The sequence below is a fragment of the Crocuta crocuta genome, unplaced genomic scaffold (assembly GCF_008692635.1).
Source record: "Crocuta crocuta isolate KB4526 unplaced genomic scaffold, BGI_CrCroc_1.0 scaffold95, whole genome shotgun sequence".
NCBI lineage: Eukaryota > Metazoa > Chordata > Mammalia > Carnivora > Hyaenidae > Crocuta > Crocuta crocuta.
Genome location: NW_027530971.1, coordinates 3,864,945 through 3,887,002, shown reverse-complemented (window position 1 = coordinate 3,887,002; position 22,058 = coordinate 3,864,945). Strand labels below are relative to the sequence as shown.

Genomic DNA, 22,058 nt, shown 5'->3' with positions numbered 1-22,058 from the left:
GCCTCGGACGCAGAAACTTAGTGTGGTTTCCTCTTGCCCCTTGGCCCTTCTTAGGGACATAATGACTTTTTTGAAACTGGAAAGTGACGTTAGCCCAGTCTTGTGCCACATCCAGACAGAGGAATGTGTGGGCGTAGAGTCACGGGGCCGCACCCTCTGCACACACGCCCACCGTCCTCGCTGCAGGCCATCATTGTTGGCAGTCAGTGGTGCGTCCTTCCGGCCTTTTTACTTTGCATAGTCAGTGCATACCCACGTCCATGCACAAAAATTGTTTCCTTAAGTGTCCACGTCATAAGCACTGCTGTCGTCTCTCTATTCAATTAACAGTCTGTCCACAGAGGTCTTTTCCTGTCAATATAAATCGGTGTCCCTCATTCCTATAATTGCTACAGAGCATCCCTGAGTGTGGCTGTGCCCTTCAGAATTCTGTGGGTGTATGAGCTGCAGTTTACATGTATTTCCATTGGTTTTTCTAAGGGGAAAGAGCCCTGCCCAGGCGGAGCTGTCCTATCTGAATAAGGCGAAGTGGCTGGAAATGTATGGGGTAGACATGCACGTTGTCAGGGTAAGAACCGTGTGCGTTTCAGTAACGGGGTTTCTTGGGGTTTGCTGTGACTGAGCCATGGGTAAATGTGCACACAAAGTGTGACGTGCTGAGGAAACTGTTTTGCATTCTGCTCTGTGACGACCTGTTAGAACCCTCTACCGATTGTCACTTCGTTTATTTGTAGGGAAGAGATGGCTGTGAATATTCTCTTGGACTGACCCCGACAGGCATATTAATCTTTGAAGGAGCTAACAAAATAGGCTTATTCTTTTGGTAATTTAGTTTTGTCTAATATTAAAAATGTCTTTTCCTATTTTGTGGTGGAATTATATGTGATGGATGATTATTGAGGGATATTTGCAACACCCGGATTTGTTTTAAAAACACACCATACTCCCGTACTTGCGGGGGTTTGGCAGTGGCAATGAAACTTCTGGATAATCACGCTTGAATGAATGAATGATTTCTGTAGCAAATCTAAGCTTAAAAAGTAGAAAGGAAAACTGCTGTTTGTGTAGATAGTTTTCCTGCAGACTGTACTTTTAAAATGTTTTCTCTCTGGCCAGGCCTAAAATTACCAAAATGGATTTTAAAAAGAGCAAACTGACATTGGTGGTGGTGGAGGATGACGATCAGGTAAGCCTCGCTCCTGGCTTCCCTCCTTGCTGCAAATATTCCTTCATTGACGTTCCTGGCCCCCACTGAGACGCGAACCTTCTGCTTCACCTCCAAGGGACGGGAGCAAGAGCACACATTCGTATTCCGGCTGGACAGCGCCAGGACCTGTAAGCACCTCTGGAAATGTGCGGTGGAGCACCACGCCTTCTTCCGCCTGCGGACGCCGGGAAATAGCAAATCCAACAGATCAGACTTCATCCGGCTGGGGTCTCGCTTCAGATTCAGGTGGGCGCTCTTTTTCACGACGTGGATGCCATGTTTCGAAGAGGGGTATCAGTGACGCTTTCTGTGAATGGCGCAGCGAGTGGATCTGCGTGTCCAGATGCTTGAGTCAGATGTCCTGTTCCTGCTTCTTTCGTAAGATCTGACCTTTGGTTGAGTCCCCGAAGCTGTTTTAGCCTCCGCGTCCTCATTGATAAAACGGGGCTAATAACAAAATTGTGAATAGCTGGCATTTAGCTGGGCCTGTGCCATCTAAAACAGTAGATTGGGTGGCCATTGAGATTAATTAATATTAAGTAAATTTTAAAATGTAGTTCCTCTGTCTCTCTAACCACACTTTAAGTGCTCAGTGCACGTGAGGTAGGTGGTGCTGTAGTGGGCGGGGCAGACGTAGAATGAAAACTGTGGTAGAGCTTTTCATGAACCCATATATAATCCTTCCAGCAGACTTAATGAGATGGGTCCTCTGATTATCCCCATCGTACAGATGAGGCAACTAGGGCTGAGGGGTTATATAATCTGCCCAGCGTCAAGTGGCAGAGCTGAGATTCAACCCCAGGCAGTCTGGGCCTTCTATTCTAACCACTACTCTCTTGCCTTTTGTGTGCCGACATCCAGAAATCTGTCAGTGATTAAGAATAAGAGCAGATGTCCCTCCGTGTGTGTGCAAGGTGCCCAGGATAGACTTGGTATTATTTAAATCTGAAGAGACCTTGAAAACATGAAGAATTTAATTGTTCACATATTTTTACTTATGATTGTAAGGCTGTGTATTTCAAAACACATGATAACTCCTTGGGAGTTTTATTAAAAATGGGGATTTATGGCCTCATCTGGGACCCTTGTCATCAGAATCTTTGGGTGCACACATGTGCATTCATGAGCAAGGCCTGGGAATGTGCATTTTAAGTGCCCTCCCAGGGTTGATTTCTGAGGCCCACTCACAGATCTGAGAATCGCTGTTATAAGCTCTAACATTTCATATGGTTTTATAACCTCTGCCCACAGATGGCATGCCCTTGAACTTGCTTTAATATGCCAAAAGATGTGCTTATTTCAGATTTATCACCGTACAAGGAAATGGCTCTCGGGGAGGTTGCCGAGGCAGGTTTTTCCATCCTTGGAGGAAACTCCCCCAGGATTTGGTCCAGACCAGGCACCCTCCAGAAGAAGGAAGGGGAGTTTGGAGACAAGGTGGCCCCTTGGAGACACTTAGAGCTGGTGGCACGTGGCCCCTTCCCTGTGATAAATCATCAACCAAGAGTAGGGCTGGAATGAAGCAGTGATCGATCAGATAAAAACATCGTACTTCCTGGAAGTCGCAATGGGACTACACGTGGCTTGAAACCCAGAAAGCCTTGATGAAAGAAGTAATGTTTCCCTTGGCATAGTAAGGAGAGCCAGGGTTTAGTTAAGTGGTCACCGATAACAGCCTTTTAAAAGACTTAAATGCCTGTGTAACGTGTATTATGAAAGATTATTTCATTTGTGAATCATTGTGCTCTCGGTCAGATGTTGCAGGTACTTGGACTTGCTTGGCTTGTGCAGCCAAGTGTCTGGTGCCTAAATTACGGGCTTTGTCTCTTGGTGGAAATATCTGCCCCTGTCCTACAGCTTGGATTTGGCAGAGATGATTTTATTGCTAATGGAAGGCTAAATTTAGTGTGTGTCTTTACCAAACGAGTTCATGATAAGTTGAAATTTACACTGGAGCTCTTGAAAACAAAGCACTTCCAAATATGTATGATGTACTGATATTCTGATATTGGTAACATGCAATAAAATATTTGCTTTTCAGCGGGCGGACAGAGTATCAGGCCACACACGGGGCCAGGTTACGAAGAACCAGCACCTTTGAGCGGAAGCCTAGTAAACGCTATCCATCCCGGAGACATTCGACATTCAAAGGTGGTGTGTTTGTCATTCTACTTGGAATTTTACATTATGGTGTAGTTGGTTAAGCCCCAGGGAGCTTGGTAAAAGAACGTTCCTTGTTCTTAAAGGAACGTTCTGCTCTTCTACTCTGTCATTCTCAAGCTTTTGACAAAACACCAGTGGGAAGGATTCTCTTAATGGGAACCAGGCCACCTTTGCCATCCGCTGTCTTTAGTTTTTCCCACTGGATGTGTTCATCTTCTTCTCCCTCGTTTTCATACTTCTTTTCTTGTGCCTCTTCATGTCTGTTGGACCTGGGACCTGGGATCTCAGGAATATCATAGGTTACCACGTTTTTTTGCCCCAATGAATGATGCTGTGTCTTAGAGGAAAAACCACTCCTTCTCTCCTCCATCTTAGAGTTTCAAATGTGAACATCGGTCTTAGGCTAACCAGAATTCTGCCCACATAAGAACAGATCTAGAACTTTTAAGTCCTAGCCTCCATACCTGCAGTCAGTCCACACACATCCTGCCCTTGAATTTAGCCTGGCTCTAGGATGCCTACCCCTACCCCTTTTCCAGAACTCCCTGAGCCTAGTCTGTCATTTACTACTATGGCTTCATGCCTTTCTGACGCCTGGTACCCCATACAGGACCAGTCGATGTATGAGCAAGCTAGGCTCGTTGAAACCTGGCCTTCACTTCCGACTTCCTAGTTCTCCTCTGCCTACACTTGATTGTTTCTCCCTTCAGGACACCTAGTTTAACACTGAATTGCAGGCTTTCTCATGGCATGGCCTCTGCACTCTCCACCCCCGGAGCCCCCTCCTACATATCACTTACTCACAGGGTTTTCTTGCGTCACTCAGGACTTAGTGGGGCTTTGTCGGAACTTTACCTATACTTTGCCTCCTTCTAGGATCTTTAACCTTGTGGGGCACCTAGGTGGCTCATTTGACTAAGTGCCTTACTCTTTTTTTTTTTTTTTTAACATTTATTGTTGAGAGACAGAGTGCGAACAGGGGAGGAACAGAGAGAGAGGGAGACACAGAATCCAAAGCAAGCTCTAAGCTCTGAGCTGTCAGCACAGAGCCCAATGCGAGGCTCGAACCCACGACCCGGGAGATCATGACCTGAGCTGAAGTCAGATGCTCAACTGAGCCACCGAAATGAAATGGAGTCTAGATAGACAAGCTTCAGCTCTGTCCATGGTCCCTTCCACAGACTCACATCTCCGCCCCAGTGACAAAAGTCTGACCTGAGCTCTCGGGTACTGTCAGGCATATATTTCAGCTTCTATCATCCCCTTCTGCCGTCTTTGATTTTATACACCTCTCTGTCTCTGTGTCAAGACTGTGAACCCCTTGAGAGCCAGAATTGTCTCTCTGTATCTGGGAGCACCTGGCCCTGGGAGAATACTCAGCATTCGCTGAGTGAGTGGAGGGCTTAACACAGTGGATAGGAGACTTTTCCTCCAGAAAGAAGAGCTAGGGTGCAGATTCTGCCCCCTGGGCTTGGGTCCCCTCTGAGACCACAGAAACTTCCACCCTGGTCTTTGTCATCGCGTGGNNNGCAGTGCATCCATGTTGGTCTTGCCCTGCTCTCTGGGTAAAAAAAAAAAAAAAAAAAAAGATACAGCACTCTAAGATGGCATACCTTTCTGTTTTTCCTATAAAGCAAGCAACCCAGTGATAGCGGCTCAGTTCTGGTAAGTGCCCCCAGACTCTGGGGTACAGCTCTTCTAATTATTGTCTTTATTCGCAATGTTGACTTTTTCTTTAATACAATTAAACCACAGAGTGAGTCACCTGGTGATTTTCCCCCGCTTTTTCTGCTGCCTGGCTGTACCACCCTCCTGGTTTTCAAGAAGTACACGATGGAATGTTCCAAGACAGTTCTTTTTTTTTTCTTTTTAAAAACACAGCTGCTTTGTTTGTGTTGCTTTGTGCTTTGTTTATGACAACAGTGGGTGAAGAAGGTGAAAGGAATGTGTACAGCACGCTGTGCTGATGGCGTGACAGGTGGTGATGGGAAGGGAAGGCCGTGCTCCTGAGCAAACACTCCGTGAGAGCAAATGCCGGATCCGCTTAGTGATGTGCAGATTTCATGGTCATACCACGTAGGACACCTTTACCAAACACATTTATTGACTTTCCTACAGAAAAAAGAACGTGTCACAAGACTGAAACTCCAGCACAGGTGTGAACAAACTTTTCCTGTGAAGTGCCAGATAGTAAATACTTTGGACTTCGTAGGCGATGCCATGTCTTTCACGACTGTTCAGCCCTGTGGGTGGTACACAAAAGCAGCCATAGACAGTACATAAATGAAAGGACAAGGCTGTGTTCCAATAAAACTTTACTCACAAATACAGGGGGGCTAGATTTGGCCTGGGGTGTCATTTGCCAGCCCCTCCCCCGACACAAGTGTTCTTGATCTTTCCTGTACATGGACTCTCCTGGTGAGCCTTGAAATGTGCCCCTCAGCCAGGCCATACCCCAAGCTCAATGAATCAATCTCTGGAAGGGGCTCCCAGTCACCTTTGGGGTTTTTTAAAGGCCCCCAGGTGATTCTAGTTTGTGGTCCGGTGAGAAGCACCGTCCCACCTTGCACATCCCTGTTTTTCTCTCTCTGAAACAGCTGCTTATGTGAGTTTTGACTCAGGTGGACAGCTGTTCCTGCTGGAGCGTCACAGGCTGTCATTGCTTCGGCCCTGGTATCCAAGCTCCAGGCACTGGTAGCCCGGTTTAGCCCCTGGGTCGTCCCAGGCACAGGTCTTAGGCTGCTGAGGAGGCCTTAGAGACGAGCCCAGCCTGACTGTGCTGTGTACCCTGCACATGCACGCGGGAAGAGCCCGACATGTGGTGGAGCGGGTAAGCAGTGCCCTGGTTGGCGACAAGGGCCCAGGCCAGGGGACCAGAAGGCCTCCCGCCTAGTCCCAGCCTTGCTCTAACCCAGCACTGGGGCCTTCGGTCTTCCTTCTGGGCTTCCTTTTCCTCTTTGAAAACAAGGAGGTTGGGCTAGATCAGTGTTCGCCCAAACGTTTTTAGTCTCTGATTTTCACACCCCAGAAGAAACCTGACCTAGAAGTCCGAGATAGACAACACGCAGAAGTGGAGCCGCCCTGGGCGGAGCCAGCCAGGGAGGAAGGGGCTGGTGCCCGCCTGGTGCTCTGACATCTGACCCCTGTCCCCCAGGCAGCCTCAGAGACCTGCAAGGGCCCCGGGGGCTAGAACGTAACCAGCCCTTGTATCGCACAGCGGCCAAGCGCAGCCCCATGCCTCTGGCTCCAAGCTTCTGCTGGGCGGCAGGCGGCCGGCTCATGTCTGGGTTCGGTTCTCAGCCTCTGGAGACGGGGCTGCAGAGTCTGGCTGAACTGCCGTGTAACACACCTGCCCCCCGAGGGAGGGGCTCCTACATGGGTTCATTGCTGGCCTGTGGGCTCGCCCTTCTCCAGGATCCCCATGGCAGGTAGTAAGTCAAAGCATTTGCACCTTTCTCCACCTGTCAGTGTGTCTTGCTTTTAATTCTCAGGGGCCTGTGAGTTACAACATTCCTTTCCTTTGCTAAGGAAGTGAGTGTTTGGCTTGGTTTCCCCTAATAAAATTATATTTTCCTTTTAGCATCTAGTGGAGATTATATATATTGGGAACCAAAACAAACTTAAAAAAATGTCCACCAGGAACAACAACAACAAAAAAAACCCAGTAAATATACCCTTTAGGAACAAATGAGCTAATAACCACTGTTCGCAGCTGCTCAATTGCTCTTCACAGCCCGTGGGATCCCGGGGTGAGTAGGATTGCTGTGGGAGCCAGGGATGAAATTGTGCTCTGGGCTGCAGAGGTGATACCAGAAAAATAGTACCTTGTAGAACACTTAACCTTCCGGCTGAAATCCAGCTGGAAGTGAATCTGGCTCAGAGCCTGGCTCCGTGCACTAGCCCTCTCTGAAAACTGGAAGCAGAGCCATTTAGACCCCAAGCAAGACTCAACAATAAAATGTTTCTCTCGTTGTTGAAGCAATAAACCTTGATTTCAAGCACACCTCCCTAGCAACATAGCCCAGTGATTGTGCCCTGTTTGTGTTTCTCCTGGTAGATGCCAGTCTTACGTAGGAAACACATTGCATTTATGCTCAAAGCCAGCCTTCCCCACCCATATGTGTGTGTGTGTGTGTGTGTGTGTGTGTGTGTGTGTATTTTTTTCTTTTTAATTTACCCAGAGTGGTTATACTTGTGAGTCCATCAAAATAGGATTGTGCATGAGGAGCGTAGTACCTTTTCTCAGACCGTCAGGGAGCCAGCTGGAGTGCGTGGAAAGTAGGTGGGCTCCGGGACTGGGCAAATACCCATTCCAGCCCTGGCTTGGCCACTCACTAGCTGACTGACCCTGAGCAGGTTTGCTAACTTCTGTTAGGCAACCTTTCCTTTATCTGTAAAATGAGGTGGTACCAGTTATTGACCTCATAGCCTTGTGGTGTGGATTAAACAGTAACAGATCCGGAGTTCCCAGTACAGAGTCTGGTATGGAATGAGCATTCCACAGTGGTGGTGGGATCGCGACATTGTTGGTAGCAGCGGAACCCATAGCGGTAGATGTTCGGAGGTGGCTGGTAGCTCTCCCTTCAGTGGGAAAAAGCTCTGGGCATCGCTGGAGCTGTCTGGGGCCACCCAGCAGTGCCAGTGCACACCTGGAATGGGAGCTAAAATTACTTGCTTTGTCCCAACTGAAAGGACCTCCTTTTTGTCACCAAAGCGTCACAAGCAGGATTCTGAATATTACCTTCATGTTTCAATTTGTGAGCTCGAAAGTGATGAATGGAAGTTGCTGTTAGTTTCCTTGGTTATATGTTCATGTAAACAGCTAATAACCAAAAAGAGGCGTTGTTCGTGAAAGTTCCTAACAGTGTAGGTGGTGTCTAGGATTTATGATCGTTAAATAAATCACTAATAGTGCTGCTTTACAACCTGTTACATTACAATTTTTCCCTTCTTTTCTATAGCTCTAAAACAAATCCTGAAGTCCATAATTACCAGGTGAGCTACTGCTTTTAAAGATTTTCATGAATACTTCTTAGTTTCAAAATTTTCTGCATCAAGTGGTTATTATGCTTATAGTCAGATTTTGAAGAAATAATAACATGCTTTTTGTTGGCTTTGGGGTGGGGGGCTTGGTTTTTTAAGAAAACAGTGAGAAGTGAGCCTTCCTCTGTGACTCCTGGCCCCTGTTGGTCATTTCAGCTGCCTATTTTTTCTTGACCTTATCAGCTGGCAAACCGCAGAGACATATGTTTAGTTTCTGGGTGGCCAAACACAACCTCTTAGGGGCACTCAAGTGAAGCCCTGTTTTGTCAGCGTGTTCTAAGCCTAGGGAACAGGAGTCCCTTGAGATGTGCCTCCAGGAAAGGAGGTCTCAGTCACACGTTCAGGAAGTGTGTCCTCCTTTCTCCTTCTTGGATCTTACAGCCCCCACTGGGGTGTCAAAAGTACTGAGAAATTCTGCAAAAAAGACACGTTTTATTTTTTTCTTAATCCATTGTTTCCCCAAATCATTTGATAGTGAACAATCCCTCCCTCAATTAAAAAAAAAGTTAGCTCCTCACCTTCCTCCCTGTTTCTGATAGTGTGTCTGTTATCAGTGGAGCACTGGTTTCTAGACCCTAGTTTGTAAAGCATTGTGCCAGGCCTGTTGCCTGCAGAAGGAGCACAGACAGGTTTCCATGGCTGGTGATTTGCTCTTTTATGAGGTGGCCGACCAGGGCCCTCATCGCCCGCCCGCCCGTCCGTTGTTACCTGGGGGTGGCCCTTGCTGGCCATTCACGGCCTTCTACAACCTGGCTCCAACTTGCTCTCCTACGTTATTCCCTCCCACCTTCCAGCTCCTTATCACACATCATATGTTCAGCTCTCAGAGAATCACATAATCGGTGCCCCCAGAATTTCTTTCCATTGTTCCTTTGTCCGTGCTGTCTGCCGAAATCCCCTTACCTGCCTGTGCATTAATCCCCTCAGAAGCCACCTCCTCCGCACAGTCTTCCCTGATCCTCTTAATCGGAAATCACCCACACCAGTGATCTTCAACCCCACTGCACATTAAAACCATCTGGCAGCCTTTAAAAATATGGCCGGTGCTTGGGCCTCACCCCGGGCTGATGAATCAGACGCTCTAGGGATAGGTCTGGGCATCCGAGAGCTTCAGAGCTGCCAAGCGGGTTCTGATGAGCTGCGCTGACAGCGTGTCCCTCACTTACTAGGTTTGTGCCTAGAGGCAGCGTTCATGTCTGATGGCCTCCTCCCTTGGGGCCATTTCTCTTGTCCTGGGTGGGTTCTGTCCAAGGACATTACTCTCAGGTTTGCCCCATCACGAGTCTGGCTTCGGATGTCACAAGTAAGAAGCTACTCCATGAGGTCACCTGCGAGTGTTTATTCTAGTTTAGTGTCTTTCCTGATCTTTTGTCTATAGATATTAATTCCTTAGATGGGGGCAGGATCCCAGTGTACGTGATCTTTACGAGGTCCCCGAATTATGTTTCAGAGGAATTCTGCGATACCACCTTCTGTACATGAAATCATGTTCCCACGGTGCAGAATCCGGACATGACTTCTGAGTTTGGGGGAAATAATATGTAAAAAGTGCTTTGAACCTGGTAGGGGAAAAGCTGGGTTTCCCCATCTCATTGTCTTGTTTATGTTCTTGAATCTTCTCAGTCACAGATTGGCCAGTCTTCTGGCCACAGATTTGGTTTGGAGGAATTTTCAGGTGTGAGTGGCTGGCTGTGGGGGAAGGGAAGTGTTGTGGATGGGCAGTCCCTGCTTGAAGGCAAGAAAAAAGTGAAAATAAAGCCAAGTATTCCCTGCTCAGAGTGAATATGGAGGAAGTTGTTCCCAGAACTCACTTGCACGAAAACTGTTACCTAAATGTCTCTTAACACCTTTGGCAACCACTGGCCCTCCACACCTCACCCTTCTTGGAGGTTCCGTGTTGCTCTGTCAAGGTTTGGGAATGAACTGACCAGGAAGAGAACACCCTGAGAGGTGGCCTGACTGGCAGAGGTTGCAAGTGCTGAGAGAGTTTTCAGGAGGACGGGAGTGGAGCGTCTGTCTTGTGAGCTCAGTGAGGCTGGCCAACTGCAAAGGATAGATGGCCGTGGCTTGGATAAGGACACTGTTGGAGTTTGGGGAGGGACAATTCTTCATTGTTGGGACTGTCCCAAGAATTACAGGATGCTTAGCTTCCCTCTTCTCTGCCCAGTAGTTAAAAGGCAATTTTGCAGTCATGGTGACAAGCAAAAATGCACATATATATTTCCAACTATCCCCAGGGGGAAAAAACTGCCCCCATGAGAACCATCTGGGTTAACATTAAAAAAATGCTTCTTGACAGCTTTAGAGTGTGAGTAAATTACCAAAGGAGATCAAGGAAGGTTTGGGACTATCCTTCCGGGTCTTTATGGATGAGGTACCCACCTCTCGCTAATGAATCTGACTTGCTTGTGTTTGAAAACAGGGAGTGGAACAGAAGGTCTATTTCCATTCTAGGTGATTCCCTTTTGTTGAAGATCCAGACGGCGGAGCCTCATTTGGGGCCCGGCTGTGTGACCAAAATACTGGAAGCGTTTCAGCTATGGGCACATCTTCTAAACTCTAGGTCTTTGTCTCCCTAAGAGAGGTCAGCTTTCAGCTTCTGGTCCTGAGATCTTTTCTCCAGATTCCCTTTTCCTGTAGCCTGTTCTTTAGGGGGCTGTATGCTTAGCTTGCTGACAGGCATCTCTGAAGGAGAGCAGCCACTGGAATACAGAATAGGCAGGGAGGCGTCTCAGTTTCCTGAAAACTGAATGAACAGAATTACTGAGAATTTTCCATAATACAGACAGGCAGGCTTCTGCTTATTAACCAAAACAGCAGGGGAAGGAAAGAAGGGAAAGAAATAATTAAAAGAATAATGGTGGCAGGACTGTAGTGACTTAAAAGTCAGGAGGGTCTCATGTGCTCCACAGAAAGTTTAGCCTTGAGAAAGAAGCCCCACGGCTTCTGGCCTTGCCTGGGGCCACCGCCCTCTACAGGCCAGAGGCGGGTAGACAGCCCCGTCACCCAGCCAGGCCCCCTGTGTCTTCACCCCTGGTCGTTTTGTGAGTCATCAGTCTGGATCTGTTTTCCCATTTTTAAATGGACAGATTCCTTTCTTTTTTCCTTCTGTTTTAATCAGGATGATAAGTGCTCTGAATGGTTTGGGGTTTTGTTTGTTTTTGGTGATGGCCATGTGGGCGGGGAGGTTTGGTACTAGGTTCTGGATCACATTTTAGAAAATTATTCTTACCGTTTAAACAAGGGAGAAAGTGTTCGCCCACAATCCTGCTGACTTAATGTCCCCGTCCAGTTCACTTGTGTTTGCAGATGTCATGCTTACGCACGGTTGTCATCATTTTCAGCAATGACAAAAATTGTTTCTGAAGAAAATATTGCCTACCTACCATTCACCCCATATCTTGGGTGTTGTCCGTCTATTCCCTTGGGAGATGAATGCTGCCCGTCCTGGCCATCCAGGGATCCTTTCCAGGCAGATGCTTCCCCTTTCTTCCGAGGGCAGCTTCCCCCCGCCACCCCCCCACCCTGCCTTTGTCACAGGGGAAATGTGATCATCCTGGGAAGCCACCTCCCATCCAGGGTTTAGTTCTAGCCTTTCCATTCACAGCTGTGGGCCCCTCAGCTGGATGCCAGTAAAAGAGAAACTAGATGAAGACCATTGAAATCAAAAGGTCATTGAATAATCAAGTTTGGTATTTCATTTCTAGCCTCAATACCATCCCAATATCCACCCCAGCCAGCCTCGGTGGCACCCTCACTCTCCAAATGTAAGGTAAGTGCTTGAGCTTACAGAGCTGTACTCTCTCGAAAGTTCTCCCTTTCTCTGGAAAGACTCAAATTCTGCCTAGTTACGAATCAGAAGTCTGCATCAGAAACCACGGTTAAGAGCTGCTGTGTCACGGCAGAGATTAATAATTTGCAGAGCAAAAGAAGCCAGTGATGGGTCTGGATGTACCAGAGTTCTGCTTTATGAAATGAAAATGAATTGGGTTTTGTTTTTTGTTTTTTGAGTCATTCTAACCTTAGATATTTTTGGTTTGGTTTTGTGTTAGAAATGTTTCTTAAAATTTCTAAGTAACATTTTCCTGTCCCAAGAATTCAGTTGCTAAAAATGTGCCTCAGGCTTGGGGATTTTTGTTGTGGGTTTTTTGAAAGGACTTTTTTCAGGGATGGAGTGAGGGGTTGCTTTTTGTGATTGTGGATCTTTTTTCTAAATCTAGGGGTCAATAAACTTCCTCTGTTAAGAGCCAGATAATCAATATTTTCAGCTTTGTGGTCTCTGTCACAACTACTCAACTCTGCTGTTGTAGCTTCAACGCAGCCTTAGACAGAAGTGAATAGGCAGGGCTGCATTCCAGTAAAACTTATTTACCCAAACAGATGGTGAGTGGGATTTAGCCTGAGGGCTGTGTTTTACTCACCTCTGCCCTAACCTACCACAGTCCTTTGCAAGTAAACTGGCACCTGCCTTACTGGGTTTCTAGTTAGGCTCGAGAGTGTTTTAACGCTAGCTTTGTAAAGGCAAACGTTCCTTTTAAGATTTGAATTTTAGATCAGTCTTAATTGGTGTTTATGTGTGAAGCTCTTTCTGTTGGTGAATTCGCTTTGCATAAAGTTATTTCTTGGTAAGGTTGCTAGCCTTGCTGCTTGAGAAAGTACAGAGAATGGAATGATGGAAATAAATCCATTTGGAGCAAGGCAAATGAGAGCAATTAGTTCTTGAGAATTCTTGCCACTTTTGTTGGGGGGACCTTGGAGGACAACAGTGCCATTTGATCATAAACACTTGATATTCGGGTAGCTTTTTAAAGCTAGTCAGCCCAGCGGAGTAATCATTCTAAATGTTCCTGGGTATTGCGAAGGCAGTTTGTTTTCCAGACATAAGAAACAGAAGAGACTTCCAGAAGTGCTATTTTTATTAACCTTATTTTTACAGAATTTTACACTTCTTTTCGCCTATTTTATCGCATTAGTTTTCCTTCTGAGGCATGACCTTGCCCAGCACTTCGCGGTGGGGATTCTGAGAAAGGCTGAGAAAGTGCGCCTCACTTGGGGGCCTGCTGTTGCATTCTTTGCCCCACCTCAGCCCTACTGGGTCAGGATCCCTGGGGGTGCCCCCCCACAGCCCCCGCCGCCCCCGCAGTCAGTGTTTTACCAGGCTCTCCAGAGCTGGAGAAGCACTGCTGAGATACAGAGTTCATTGGTCCAGCGCGCTGGCAAACGCTGCCTAAGGCATTCACAGTGCATGTTAGCGTGGTCACAGCCCTGAGAGGTGCCTGGGAAAGAAACCTTTTTCACCTGACTTCCCCCGGATGGAGGGATCCCCAAGGTGCCCTTTGAGAAATGTGGTATGAGCTCTTCTCGACTTGGAAGTCGGTAGATCGATCACCCGCATCTGAATCTTAAACATACCTTAGCAAATCCACTCATTTCAGCTTGTAAGCCATCCCCATTCACGTGGTTCATGGTTTTTCCCGCCCGCTTCCCTCGTGCTCATGTTGTTTCACTCACATTTCTGAATTTTCTTCCATCCCTCCCGCTAACCATTCACTCTGCCAACAAAACAGGCCATGCTTTCAGGATGACAGGCCACACTGGGAAACGTCGGCCGGTGGAGGTGGCGGCCATTTCGATTATGTCCACGACCAGAACCAGAAGAACTTAGGAGGAGTGCAAAGTGTGATGTACCGAGATAAACTCATGACTGCACTTTGAGAGACTGACGCACCTCCCCTCCGTTCACCAGCATGGTTTCATTACATTCCATGAGACATGTCCTGGCGTCACATAGATGCGTCTGCAAAAGTGTCTTTGAGGAATAGTTCTGAAAGGTGTTTCCAGAGTCCGTGTACATATTTGAAAATCACCATAATCACTAGGCATAATTGACCGTTGACTGTGTTCTCAATAAAATGAAGGTAGTGAAAGGCTCAGGAATCATTTTAATATTCTGATTTTAAAATTGGAGTAAAAGTCTATGTTTATCATGTTGCTATGTACTTGATATTTCTCTGTTATTTAATGAATGGGACCAAATAAAACCAGAAGAACTTAGGAATAGAGCTGTGTAGAGTACCCTACAGCCTGGGCTGCGGCTGAGACCACTGGGCTCATTCATGCCTGGCTGGCTGTTGTGAGATGGTGGACAAGCCTTTTTCCTTTGCTGGCCTCCTCTTCCCTCATCTGAAAAGAGCGGGTAGGACTAGGTGATTGCCAAGCGCCTTCCAGCTCTAAAGTTCTCTGATCGTACCAAAAGTCAATATTTTTAGTCTGAGGATGTAACATTCAAAGTAAATATCTCATAGGAAAACCGCGAACTCCCCTTCTCTAACAGAAGGCTGCAAGAACATATATAACTTGTTATGTAAATTCGGGGAGGCTTTGAATTTGTGATCTTAAAGCAGTTCACCCACATCGAATCTTAGCAGTTTTACTAATCGTAAATCGCATAGCATCCCTTTTGATAGAATTTGCTGCTCAAGTACGAGATTAATTTTTTTTAAATTATTGATCGGTGCTGCTAACTTGCCTGATTTCAGAAGACATAATTGTGAATACATACTGTCAGATTTATAGAGTTTGAGGCTGGGTTTTTACCCTGGACTATACTCTTTTAAAAAGCAACATGAAATCCACGATATCATTTATGGCTCAAATCAAAGTGTGTAAGATTTTAATGGAACTGTGCCAAAGCATTCTGTGGAAAAGGATGGGATGGGCGTTGCGTATTTTGTAGTACCAGCTATCAACAGGCTGTCTTTTAGGGTAGAACTTGTACCAAAATATTTATTTCCCCACCGGACCCCCCCCATTTCAAGCCACAAATCAAACTTCTTTTTCTTGATACACCTGAGATAATTTTTCATTAGTCTTTTTGTGAAAAAACAATTCTTATGCCATTTAAGTATATGTAATTTGGCCTACTCTCCACCTTTTTTTAAAAAAATGCATTGACGTCTCTTAAGATATTTTACTGCTAAAGTCTCATCTATTTTTGGCTACCACAAAATCTGCCCAGCAGGAGGGGCTCCGCTGCAGGCCTCGCACGATGGAGTCCATCACCGATAAACTCTTCCTAAGATAATCTGTTTACAGGTGTGTTCTGTCGTAGCAGATGTTTTGATCCTCAGTGTTTGTGCCTCATACAAATAAATGTGTTCTGAATCTTTTAATCTTACTGATCCATTTTTACAAATGTGTTTCCAAGGAATAAAGATTATTCTTGCCTTTTTGGACTCCATCTTCATTTTACGTTGTGCAGAAGTGTCATCTGTGGATGGCGTAGGTAGTGGGACCGTGAGCTCTCCAAAGTCTGGAGGTGAACATTCGGTTAGGTGACGTGGAGCAAGTTCGTCCGAGGATGAAGCTGCCCTTGGGAAGAGCGGCTCATGTAGGCACAGTGGCTGAAGCATCTCTTCATCTGGTGCATCTGTGGTGAAGGTTCTAGTAACTGGTCACAGGCGCTGGACTGAGTGAAGTGGTGGCAGAGTGTGTTTCCCCCATAACAGTCCTGTGATGAGGGTGGGCATTTGTCCTGGTGACTGTTGCTGTTGCTGGTGGAAAGACATCCAAACCTGTGTCTGTGGTCCCCTGGATGTGGTGTACATGGATCCCCTCTAATAAATACCTTTCTGTTTAAAATAATTTGAGTGGATTCAGTTGTCTGCAACCACAAAGTTTAACCAGTATATATATATATATATACTTATGACCTCCTAATTGCGACATGAGGTGCACACTTCTCATCCCTCAACTCATGGGACCTTTCTCTACTGCATGTGATGGTGGTGGTCATTCACTCACAGCTTCTTGAAACCCTGTTCCCTTGGCTTCTTCAATATCTGCTTCTCCAGCTCTTTGACTTTTTCTTCTGTCTTTTTAACAGCCTCTCCCTGGGTCTTCCTCTTAAATACTGGTGTTTTCTGTGGGTCCTTCCTCTGCCTACGTCTTTTGTCTCCATCACAGTCTGCCTGGGACTTTTCATGCAGGTGCAGTTTTATAGCTGTTGACCCTGAAGCCATTGTCTCTTACCTGGACTACTCCTATGAGATTTTAGATGGATGTTTCAACCTTTGTCTTCCATATACAGCTCAAACTCATGTCAGAAGTCAAATTCATCATCTTTGCTGGAGAAAAAAGATGTCTGCCCAATTTTCTCTCTTCTACCCGCCATACCATCTGTAGCTCTCTTTCCGTTTGCCACCTGTACCGAGGAAGTCCCTAAGTCTGCTCATGTCTCCCATCCTTGTCAACCCTGACCTTGAGAGGTGCTCTCCCTGGTCTCCCTGATTCCAGGCTCCTGACAAGCTCATTCTCCTCACAGTCTCTAGAGGAATCTTTCTAAGGAAATGCTCCGATTGTGTTGTTCCAGTGCTCCACATCTGCCAGGGTTCTCCATCACCCAGAGGGTGAAGTCCAAGGCCTTCTATGTGGATATGGAATTCCTTTGCTATCTGCTTCCATCCTATTACTCAAGCCTATTTCGCCCCATTTCTCACCCTTCTGTTTAAATGTCTGCACCACCGAGCTGCTTGTGGCTCCTGGCATTCACCATATCCTGCTGTTGCCTCCACCTGTGCTTTGCAAATCCCGTTTCTTCTGCCAAGAACGCTCTCACTCCCGTCCCCTTTGCCCAACTCCTGCTCACCCCTTATACCTCCACTCGGATGCGGTCTTCTCCCAGGGACTCCAGCCATCCCCACCTCTGCAAATTGGGTTCATTTCTGTGCTCTGCTCTGTGACTGCTCCTCAGCCCTCCTATGTCAACATCACATTCACGACTTTACATTAAAACTGCCTCTTTTGTTCATCTTATCCTGGAAGCTTTATGCTTCTTAAGTAGGAGCTTTGTATTATATTTGCCTTTGCTCCCCAGTGCCTGATAGATAGCAGGTGCTCAATGAATGTCTGCTCAACAAATGAATTATTCCACCTTCATTCTAACAGAAATATCTAGCCAGATAACAGGCAGCACATCATCTCTGAGATGGTCCAAAGTATCCGAGCAACTACTCAGTCCAGGGCATCACATTTTGAGTAGGACATTGACCATCACCTGTGTTCTGGCTTCGGTTTCATCATCTGAATGTTACCCAGTGTGTCTGCAGTGTTCTCATATGAAGCATTGGTGTAATGATGAGTGTTGCTGCTACAAGGCAGAGGACAGTCCAGCCAGGAGATCCTGGAAACACCAGCAGGATGACATGGATCCACAGTAATATACGGAGACTGGTGACCAGATGCGTGCTCCAGCGCTCCGTGTGATACTTCACTTGATCTTCCTGGCTGCTCTGTGAGGTGGATGGTGCCCTCCTTTCTCACATGGGGAAGCTCAGGCTTAGGGTTTAACCAAGCAGCTTGCACACTGTCACACGTGCAATTCTGACTCCCAGCCCATGTTCTTGGTCCTTGTGCTCTAATGCTTCCCACCAGTAATCATCTCATAATTTGGGACCCTATTGATCTACATCTCTGTGAGACTATTGCTAGATTATGTTCAAGAGCTCACTACCCCGGAATCCGGTTACTAACTAGGAGCCACTCCCCACCTCCAGCATCTAGTGATTGCCCATATCCCTGCACACCTGTGGTCCAGTAAGTAACCTTGTCCATCACCATCACTAGTTAGCTAATAACCCTGTTACACCCCTCCCCACCCCCCTCCCAGGGCTCTAGTAACCCCTAACGCTTTACCATCCCTCCTCTAGCAGTCTAGAATCTGGATTCGTTCAGCAACCCCCTTTGCAACGGAGCAGAGATTGAGCATTATTTTCTTCTTATGAAACACTTCTTATTTGAGATGATTCACCGCTTTCTTTCCCGGAGCTCACAAACTCGTCATTTCTTCTGGAGTATTACCTGCCTGCACAACCAACCTCAGGATTCCATAACCAATGGAATTAGACTTTTGCATTTCTGAAACTGAGGAACCTACTGGTCTTGTATCATTTCTTATTTTTCTGTGATCCCTCAGAGTATCTGACAGTGTATCGGCAGTGTTGTCAGGTTGTTCTAATTCATATGGACTGAAAGACTTGAAATCATGCCAGGTAATTATCTTGGCCTTCAAACCCCTCTTGCCTGTTTCATTTCTTGGTCTACCATTTCCACCGAAAATGGTTCTCCTGAACAGCAAAGATGAAGGAATAAGGACAGTGCAGGAGTGCTTCTTTTTTTTTTTTTTTTCCTCCTTGCTTGTTAGTATGGTACCATCCTTCCAGGTCAGTGACTCCAGCCTCCTGGGTCCTGGTCTGAACACAACTAATAATAGATCCTTTTTGTTGCCCTGGACTTTCCAGCTTTTAACTAGTCTTTTAAGATCTGAGCTCATCAAAGAACTCCCTGAGCAGCCATATTGATCCTTCAAATCAATATTTCCCAAACTTGGCTCTAAGTCAGTTCCCTGACTGACCAAGTCTTCTAAAAGTACCTGGTAAATACCCTAAATAGGCTTAGGATGATTTGCTTCTGCCATTTGCCTCCATGAGGCATGGCATAAGGGGGCAGGGAGAGGGAAACCTCAAACTGCTGTTAAGGAAAGAGTCACTTTGCACACGTAAAGTAGCACATTTTTTCAGAAGCCCCCAGAGGCGTCTAAAAGGTGAAACTAATGTGAAAATGACAGCCGAGCCTCAGCAAAGGAAATCTTAAATAATTCTGCAAATTGGTGAACTTCCTCAAAATTAGGGAATCAAAGAATTGCTTGGAAAGCTTATTAAAAATGGACATGTACCTGGGTGGCACAGTCAGTTAAGCATCCAACTCTTGCCTTTGGCTCAGGTCATGATCTCATGGTTTGTGGGTTCGAGCCCTGTGTCTGGCTCTGTGCTGATGTTGCGGAGACTGCATGGGATTCTCTTTCTCTCCCTCTTGGTCTGCCCCTCCCCTACTCGCTCTTGCTCGCTTGCTCGCTTGCTCTCTCAAAATAAATAAAAATAAGAGGAGACTTCTAGGCTTTATTTAAGTGATTGGTGGTAAGACCTAAGGAACCTTCATTTTAAGTCACCAGAAGAGTCTGAGATGGATAAGTGCAGGATCTCGCTTCCTATCTGGTGTGCCCTCATTTTTGGGGAGGGAGGGTTCAATTTTAACTCTCATTAGAAGGCAACTCTTTAACTTTAATTCGTAGGCATGAATCAAAAAGTAAATGAATACATCATAATAAGTAGCTAGCTATGTTTTCACTTGTTTAGTAGGTACACAGTGAAGCAGAAGATTGTGAAAAGTCCAGAGTTTCTTTCTATGGCTTTCATTTTATCATAACCTCCCTCTCCAAAGTCTGTCAGACTGAATCCGTCGTCATCCTGCGCTCCTTCCTTCGGAAGCAAGGGGCTAGACAGTTGCACCCGCTGGAGCAGAAGATGGCATGGACACACCAGCGTAGGGACTGACGTCAGGCTTAGAACCCAGTGTGGGGAAGAGGCAGAAGTTTGCAGAAGCAAGGATGCTGCACGCTGATGAGGGACAGACTGCAGGTCCGGTGTGGAGTGGTGATTTTGTTGGGGTGTGTGCCCCACCGTTTTCTGACAAAGTGAAATGTGAATGCTCTGGAGTCCCACAAGGTCTGAATCCCAACTTTGCCACACACCAGCCATGTGACCTTTGTCCGATTTATTCTCTATGCCTCATTTTCCTCGTCCCCAAATGGAAGTAAATGACAGTATGTAGGTAAGGTGCTCGGCACAATGTTTGATACTGGCTAGTGGCCAGTGTTGTTGGTTTTTGAGATTTAAGGCCTTAGCAGTCCATGTGGTGAGAAACGGGTCGAGGAAATTCAAAGTCTTGCTCAAGGAACGGCCTGTGTTAAAGGTTGATGGCTTGAGACGTATGGTCTAAGTTTAGCAATGGAAAGAGGTGCTCGGTTCCGAGAGAAAGATCAGATGGAAGGGGGTTAACACAATACATAAAGACACGTCTCTGAAACTCTAACAAGCTAAGAGCAGAAACACCATGGGGATCTTTTGAGAGGGAATAAAAAGAAATAAAAATGATATTTCTGTCTGACAATACTAGAAACTAACTGGCCACGGAGAACGTGGACAATGCTTACCCATCTGCACACGGCAGAACTGGCAGGGAAGGAACTGGGGATACCACTGAGAATCCGTTCTGCTGGTACAATTCTGGATCCAGAAGTTGTGTGAATGAAAACAACATCCGCTCAATCCCCACCTTGTGTAGCTTAGGATTTCGTCTTACACAAAGCAGAGGAGGCTTTTAACAAGTACGAGAATAAGTAGAAAGTCAGTAATCAAGGGAACTGCTGTGCTTTTTCACCTTTCTTTAGTAGGTAATGCAGTGGCAAAATTTTTTTAAAAAATCAAAAAATTACTTTTCGTTTCCACCTTCTTATTCCCTAGTTTCCTAGTTTTTCCCAGAGGCAAACGTTGTTAGCGGTTCTTCCTGTTAATCTAGAGCTAATCCGCGTATGAACGAGCACATGTATTTAACCAGTCAGTATTGATGGTCACTTAGGCTGCCTCGAATCTCTAAAAGTATAATTTTTCTGCTGTGCTTATACATTCCATTTATGTACTTGAGGAAACCTATCTGTAGTAAAGCTCCCTGAAAGTGGTGTTGGGTAAAAAGATATGTGCATGTTTAATTTGGACGTTGCCTAACTAAATTTCACTTTAAAGATATTCTACCTAATTACACCTCCTCCTCCAGACCCCTACCCCACCAGCAATTTGACAGGGCTTCTGTGATCCTCCAGGGAGGAAGCTCCTAGCCTTAGCTGATTCTTTTAAACCTTTGTTAGTTAATGGGTAAAAATCAGAATTTCCATCTTAATTGTATTTCTCTGTAAGCAAGGTTGCATACCTTTCCATCTTTCTGAACATCCACCTCTGTTCATTTATTTTCTCTGAACCATCCGGAACCTCTGCTCTTAAGCTGTGCTCAGATCAGACTGATGAAGTAAATTAATCCTATCATGATAGCCTTTTAACCAGCGGAGAAAAGGAAGGATGGAAAGAGTTGATATTGAGCAGGTATTTTTGAAAGCAGATTTCCAAAAGCTCAGATAACACTTAGTATGATATGATGCCCTGGAGATCAGAAAAAGGAATACGTGAAAATAGCCAGCGTAAAGGACTTGATTTCTAACATCCATATTTGCTTTCCTATTTGGGAATTTGTTGAGAACTTTCTACTCCAACTTCTTAAATACCCTCTCCAACACTGTGAATGTCCCTGGTGCATTGAGTGGGGAAAGAGGGATTTACTTTTAGTTACAATTAAAGTTCCAACTTACCAGGTCTAAAATCCCACTGCATCCCAAGACATGCTAGTGGTTTTATTGGAGAAAAGGCAGCAGAATTTAGAACACCAAAACTGCTGTAAGTCTGGGCAATCCACTGAATAGGGTTAGAATAATTAGAGGAACATCCCCGTAGGCTCATGTTGTAAGAAACCCACAGAACCTACCTAATCATCCCCTACTGGATTGTGAATGTCTTAAACATCCACTTTCTGCAGCTGAAACCTCAAAAGCAAGAGGTGTTGCTATGCTAACGGCTCCACTGGCTTCATTCCGTGGCTGAATAATAGATGCTCTATCTATAGTCAAGGCAATTAAACAAGCCCTTAAAATTGGGCCCAGTGTATAGCTTCAGAGGCTAACTCAGGATGTTTATGATAGAAG

At 46.0% G+C, this 22,058-nt stretch overlaps 1 protein-coding gene across 1 annotated transcript in view; it reads left to right on the top strand.

Annotated features, from left to right (window-relative positions):
• The window catches only part of EPB41L4B (erythrocyte membrane protein band 4.1 like 4B), a 162,365-nt gene that overhangs the window by 96,165 nt on the left and 44,142 nt on the right, over positions 1–22,058 (top strand). Inside the window, exons 9-16 of the mRNA XM_077769762.1 lie at positions 481–568; positions 735–823; positions 1,117–1,186; positions 1,284–1,453; positions 3,249–3,358; positions 5,005–5,035; positions 8,332–8,365; positions 12,121–12,185. Of these exons, the coding sequence (XP_077625888.1) occupies positions 481–568; positions 735–823; positions 1,117–1,186; positions 1,284–1,453; positions 3,249–3,358; positions 5,005–5,035; positions 8,332–8,365; positions 12,121–12,185 (657 nt within the window). The remainder of the gene's footprint in view (positions 1–480; positions 569–734; positions 824–1,116; positions 1,187–1,283; positions 1,454–3,248; positions 3,359–5,004; positions 5,036–8,331; positions 8,366–12,120; positions 12,186–22,058) is intronic.